This window comes from Marmota marmota, unplaced genomic scaffold, assembly GCF_001458135.2.
Source record: "Marmota marmota marmota unplaced genomic scaffold, marMar, whole genome shotgun sequence".
NCBI classification, from domain to species: domain Eukaryota; kingdom Metazoa; phylum Chordata; class Mammalia; order Rodentia; family Sciuridae; genus Marmota; species Marmota marmota.
Window position 1 is genome coordinate 16,184,206 of NW_026000037.1, and position 6,920 is coordinate 16,191,125.

General features: G+C 55.3%; 1 protein-coding gene across 1 annotated transcript in view; it reads left to right on the plus strand.

The window, feature by feature from the left end:
* Positions 1-6,920, plus strand: part of Gli2 (GLI family zinc finger 2) — a 172,913-nt gene that overhangs the window by 141,227 nt on the left and 24,766 nt on the right. Inside the window, exon 4 of the mRNA XM_048812091.1 lies at positions 1,623-1,808. Within this exon, the coding sequence (XP_048668048.1) occupies positions 1,623-1,808 (186 nt within the window). The remainder of the gene's footprint in view (positions 1-1,622; positions 1,809-6,920) is intronic.

Genomic DNA, 6,920 nt, shown 5'->3' on the forward strand with positions numbered 1-6,920 from the left:
TTCTCCCCACTACCTCTGCACATGGATTGCTTAAGTAAATAAGCCTGGAGATTTGGGGGTCCATTGTTTTTCATGCTCATTAAAGAGTCCCGTGTGTGCAGCCCCTGAGTGCTGTACCTTGACAATATTTAGGTCCTGTCCTAGGTGAAGCCCCTGCTGCAGAAGCTGGTAGGAAGCAAAGTGGGCTGTGGTAGGGGTGTCTCTTGGAACCCCAGAGGGAGCAGAAGGGAGGCAGAGCGGGGCTGGCAGTTTCCTGTGCCCTTTGCAAGTCAACACAGGAGGCCTGCAAATGGTAGCCCGGCCCCCACACTCTGTCAATGAGCCTGTGACTTTGAGTCTGTCAGTTCAGATGCTTTGAGAAAGAGGATAGATTGGTCCAGGTCAGAGATCACATGGCCACTCCCAAATGATCAGGGCCATAGGGTGCAAAAATGTCTTTCAGACCTAAAATTGTGTACTTCTTGTCCACCTGCCACCCCGTTGCTACATAGGTGCAAACGCACATGCACCAATGTGCATGCAAATACACACACATACACACACACACACACACAAAGGAAAGTAAAAAGCACCTTATGGAGCTGTCCTGCTCATGCAGCTTGCAGTGTTCCTAAGAAGACTGCACTAAGAGGAAAAAATCTAAGAGGAAAAAATCATGTTGTTTTAACAACAACTAGCACCAAGTTTGTGCCTATTTGTTATAGCAGCCTCAAGATACTAATACTCACCATAAAAGGTTCCTAGAAAGAGGCAGAAGCCATCAGCTCTGTAGGGGCCTCAGTGGGAGGCAGAAATGACAGATTGCCCTGGAATGCTCAGGGGCCATGGGGCAGTCAGCCTAGCAGGAGGCCAGGACTCTCTGGAGGAGACAGGAGGATGGCAACTACCACGGGCTGCTTTCATCTCTTCATTACAGGCCTACGAGATGTCGTGGGGGTACTGGCCAAGACTAGTAGGCTGTGGAGCACAGTGGTTAGGATCTTGAGCTTTAGATTCCAACCAAGAGTCCCATCCCAGTTCTGTCACCTCCCTGCCATGTGACCTTGCACACTGTTAAGCTGCTCAGGGGTCAGAGTCTTTGTCTGCTCAGTGGGGACGACAGAACCCTCCTGGACCCTGATGTTGAGATTAAAGTATGCACATGAGCCCTCAGAACCGGGCCTGCCGCAGACCCAGCAGGTGCTCGGCAAGCTATCACTGATGTCATCCACAGCAGTGTCAGTGGGAGGCCTTCTCACGCCCATTTCACTGATGAAAAACGGAGCCAGCTCAGAGCTGGTGCCTCGGGTTGATTGTTCTTGGTGTCCAGCTCTAGGTTGTTCCCTGCTGGGGCCACCCGCCCAGTGCCACCCCCTGCCCAGTGCCAGCCCCCCACAGTCTGAAGCCCATCCTCCCTGCCTGATTCCTCACCCTGGGCACAGCTGACTGCAGGGTGGGAGCAGATAGCCCTGAGGCGGGCGCCGGGGACAGGGAGCTGGTGGGCATTGGCAGGTGGAGAGCCTGTGCTGTCCAGCTGGTGACTCTTGGTGGCCCTCTCACCCTGAGTGTTCTGGCAGGTGTGCAGGTGAAGGCAGGGCCAGCACCGGACTCTAACGGCGCCTCTCTCTCCCTTGCTCCCACAGTAGCCCACGAGCACCTTAAGGAGAGGGGGCTGTTTGGCCTCCCTGCCCCGGGCACCAACCCCTCCGACTATTACCACCAGATGACCCTCATGGCGGGCCACCCCGCACCCTACGGGGACCTGCTGATGCAGAGCGGCAGTGCCACCAGCGCGCCCCATCTCCACGACTACCTCAATCCAGTGGACGGTGAGTGTCAGTGGGGTGGACCCACGGCGGGTGGGGGGTGGAGCAGGCAAGGCAGGACCAGGGGACTGACAGGGTCCTCTTGACACTGCAGAGGGCAGTCCCCTGCCACACTTGCAGTTCACCGGGACACTGAGTAGCCAAGATCGGGAATGGTGTCAGGCATGGTGGACATCACAACAGACATAACTCTGCTTTGGCAGACCCTGCAGAGTCATGGGAGAAACAGACCCTGCCCGCTCCTAGGAATCAGTGTGCTGAAATGGCCAGTTAGAAATGAAACAGAGGCACAAAGTGGGGAACAGGGACAGGAGCACTGGGATGAAGTGAGGGTGCCATTTCGAAAAAGAAAGCCTGAGAAATGCCTGCTAGGAAGCACAGAATTGGAAGAGGTGAGCTGTGTGCAAATCTTGGAGAAGAGCAATCCAGGCAGAAGATCAGCATGTGCAAAGGGCCCGAGGCATCAATGTGCCTGCTGAGCTCATGAAACAGCCAGGAGGTCATGGGCTTATTATGGTTGGTGGGGAGCCAATGAGGGGCAGGAATGGAGGTGAGGCCAGTGTTCTGGGGTGGGTAGTGTTGCCTAGTGAGGATTTGGTGATGACTTTGGCTTTCATTAGAGTAAGATGGGACCCTGAGGCAGAGGCTGCCCAGAGGAGTCAAGAGAGGTCTGAGAATTGGTTTGGGACAAGGCAGGAGCAGGGGTCCCATTAACAGAGCTGTGAAAGTGGTTGTTCCCATAGATTATGACACAGATTTGTTCCCAGATCAATTGTGTTGAAGAGAGAAGGGAGTGGAGATCAACTCAGGGGCTTGGGCCTGAGTGACTGAAGGATGGAGTTGTCAGTCATCGAGACCCACGGCTGCTGGAGGGCCTGTTTGGCAGGGACCTGACAGGGATGTCCCGCATAGAAGAGGTTTCCGGTGCCTGTCTGGCCTGTCGGGTGTCTATCTGACCATGAGCCTCTGCTAGCGAAGACAGGAAGGGCCAAGGGCTTGGTGCCCACCCCTCCTCTGTCAGAGTTACTCCACCTGCTGCTCCTGGAGCCTGCCCATAGGTCCAGGCCAGGCAGAGGAGCAGGAAGTCACAGCTGGGGCCAGGCCGCGGGCTCCTGCAGGTTGGACTCCTCAGGCCCTCCCAGGGTATAGGAGGAGTCAGAGGCCTATGGGAGATGGCCCATCCTTGAGAGCAGCTCTGAGGCCTACAGGGCCATGTGAGTGCGTCCAGTTGGGAGTGGGCCGCTGGGCGCTGTGGGGTCAGAGAGGTCTGTAGGACATGGGTGGTCCCTTGCCCAGGTGCAGGCTTGAGCCCTCCCGAAGACGCGTCTCCTGAGCTTAGATCTCACTTCCAGTCTTTCTGGAGATGATATGGTGGGGTCATGAGCCACCCTGAGTGTCTCCTGAGCCCCCAGCCAAAGCTTTGCTGGGGAGGAGCACCACAGTCCTATCGTGGATGTGGTCCCAGGCCATCCTCGCCATGCCCTGCAGAGAGGCCACAGCATGCCCCAGGAATGCCACCTGCATTTGGTCCCTTCCCTCTGTGCCTCCCCCAGTGTGGGTGCCATCGAGGACCAGGCACACAGCATAGGGTGGGAACGCCCGCAGCTCTCTAAGATCACGAGGCCCCTCTGGGCACACACATGTCATCTGTGTCTTGCCTTCTCTTAACCAGCCCTCCAGGTGCAGCAGGTGAGGGTCTGGGGGATCGTGTGCAGCTCATGCTGCCCCCCACCCCCGAACAGAAACCAAACCACAGCAACGCCGTGCGCAAAGGTAGCCAATGCTGGTGCCCCCAAACACCAGATCCCCTCGCATAGGACTAGGGTGTCGCTCGGCCAGCTGGAAAGGGGACGGGGCAAAGATACCATAGTTGAGAAGGGTCAAGTCAAGCAGGTATTTCCCCAAAAAGCAGCAAAGGCCAAAATGGGTAGCCAGGCTTGTCTGCCCGTTTCAGCCACCTGAGCACCTGCTTCATGCGTGCCGTGTGCAAAGGAGGAGAACCAAGAGTAACAACTGTACTTTGTTATCATGCATTTTCTCCTTAACCACCTTCTGAGGCTGGAATTAGGCTCCCTACTATACCACAGGCAATCGGGGGTCCCCAACCTCCAGTTGGAATTCCCAGCCCTGCTGTTGACAGAATCATCTGCTCTTCTCTGGGACACAGCATAGAACCAGCCCCCGAGCCCTGGCCTCAGGAAGGGCGTCTGGGCTCAGTCTAGAGGCGCAGGACAGTCCCGGCCAAGGCAGAGGACAGCTGACTTGCTGAGGAAGGCGGCAAGGAGGGCCAGGCCAGTGCTCACCGTCTGCTCATCACTAACGTAGCTGGAGGTGGTGGTGGGCCACACAGGGTCAGGGTGGTGTGACACCAGGCCCCTGAGTGACGGGTATATGTGCACATAGCCTGGTGCCGGGCACACAGTAGGTGCTCATTCAATGCTAGTTGTGCTCTCTTTCCGCCAGCACCCTTTTCTCTTTCAAATCCACCCCCTTTTGCAGAATTCTGTAGTCATTACAGCACCTCTGTCCCCCTCTGGTGCATAAGCCAGCCGTCCGGATGGCTTTTCCTCACCATCTCCCTGTCTATCCTGGCCCCCAGGTGTGCCAAGTGCGGCTAGTCTCCTCTCCCCAAGGAGTCACCCTCCCAGCACAGCTTCCCGATGACTCCGACCGTCTGGCACAACTTCCCTGGGTCTTGTCCTGGCTCCCCAGCACCTCCCCACTGTGGCCCTACTGCTTTGCAGACTGGGAATGTCCTAGGACTTCTCTTAACTTCTCTCCCTTTAATCCATCCCAACCCTCTTGGGCCACCAGCTCTACTGTGGCGGAGGGACCCAAGGCACCCCAAAGGCACCTGGCCTAGCAAAACAGCAAGCCCCAGCAGGTCGGGGGTGGGGGGACACTGGACAGGGAGCAGACCCTCTGTGTGTCCTATGAGGGAGGGAGTGGCAGTTACCAAAGAGCCTGGAAGAGAGAGATGCAGACTAATTAGGGCAGAATCGGCTCCGGTGGGAGGGCAGCTGCGGGCTGGCAGGCAGCCCGGAGGGGGCTGGGGAGCAACTCTGTTCTCCAGGGAGCCTGGCGTTGGGCAGCATCTGGGGGCTGAGCATCTCTGAGAAACAGGAAGGCCAAGGCCAGAGGAGTGCGGAGGTGAGCTCATGGGTGGGCGGAAGAGCTCAGAGCTCCCGGCTGGCTGACGTCAGGGGCTGCAGGACAGCCATCACGCCCCCGTGCTCCTTCCTCCCCTCCACATCCGCCTTGGGAACTTGATTAGCTTGAAGATGCAGCGGGAGGCACCTCCAGATTCCAGAGTCAGCCTGAGCAGGGTGTCCGTGGCTCTGGCTCAGGCACGGGGAGGGCGGGGGAGTTGAGCTCATAACTGTGGATTTCAGGAACAGGTGACTCTTTCCTGTAATTCCCAACCCATTAAAACTCCAGGAAATCAAAGCAGCCTGGGATTAATTATCTCCTCTGTTTTTCACTACTTAATGCACTTTTTTTCCCCCAAACTAGCTCGCTCTCATGTTCTCTCTCTCTCTAAATGTGTGTGTGTGTGTGTGTGTGTGTGCTGGGATTGGACCCAGGGTTTTGGACTCACTGACTTCTACCACTAAGCTATACCCCAACCCTCTCTTCCTTCCTTCCTTCCTTCCTTCCTTCCTTCCTTCCTTCCTTCCTTTCTTTCTTTTTAAATATTTTTTAGTTTTCAATGGACCTTTATTTTATTTATTCACATGTGCTGCTGAGAATCGAACCCAGTGCCTCACACGGGCTAGGCAAGTGCTCTCCCACTGAGCCACCAACCCTACCCCAGCCCTTTCAAGCCAGCCTAAGCCAGAGCTAGAATTTTCACTTCCACCTTTTCAAATGTCTCAGGCTCTTCTGCTCAGACCCAATGTCTGTGTGATGTGTCACTCGGGTGCATGTCTGTAAGATGCTACAAACAATGCTGATGCCCACAGCCCAGGCACAGGTCTTGCTGAGCCCTTATCTGTCTTTGAGGTGGCCCCCAGTCCCCTCCCCTTCCATGACCCTTGGGAGCCAGGATGGGCCCTGCCTGCTTTTGGATTTTCAGTGGGTCCCAGGTATGCAGGTCTGGGAAGGGTCATGTGTCAACCATAGCACCATTTTTATCTTAACCAAGATTTTTATCTTAACCAATTTTTATCTTAACCAATCTGTATGATTGCATATTTAATGTTTTCAGTAAATTCACCTTTTGGGATTCAATAAATGGAACTTCAAGCTGGGCATGGTGACCCGTGCCTGTAATCCCACTGACTTGGGAAGCTGAGGCAGGAGGATGGCAAATTTGAGGCTATCCTGGGCAACTTAGATCCTGTCTCAGAATGAAATTAAAAAATAAAAAAGGCCTGGGGGTGTAGCTCCGTGGTACATCATCCCGGGGTTCAATCCCCAGTACCATGTAAAAACATAAAGGTAAAAACATATTTCCTGAAACAGGAGCCTTGATCATGTTCTAGGAGGAGGTTCCTGTCTCCATCTCCATCCGACCTACAATAATGTCACTTAGGTTGTGCAAATGCCCGTGGTCAGGGAAGGCTGCGGGCATTTGCCCTCTCTGAGGGCATCCCGTGGGATTCAGACTCCACGCCCCACCTTCCGCCCAGGACAGGGGCCAGGCCAAGGGCACTTCCTGGGCCGAGGTGCGGCACAGGGCCCCAGCCCCTGGTGGGGGGGAGGAAGGCCCATTTCCTCTCTTCTTCAGGGGCCTGATTTACAGCAAGAAGACCAAAGCCATGCCACTCGGGAGGGAACAGGGAACCAGAGAGGGAAGCCAAGGTTATCCTGGTGTCGAGTGGCTCTCTGGAGAGTGGGGAATGTACCGGTTGTCACCTGGGCCCTAAGATGGAGTTTTCTCAGTCATGCTGTTGAATGTTGGTGATTTAACAACAGCCGCTCCACGCACCTCCTCCCCTCCCCCCCCCACCACATGGAGGAGATTGAAATGTTTCCAATTGAAATGTCGCCTGTTTACAGCCCATATTTCCTCTGAGCTGTATATTTTATTGTCATATTGACACTAATTTGACTCGGATGTCACCTCCGTTCTGACACCGGTTTTTTTATGCTGCTGGAGAATCCGGTGGGGTG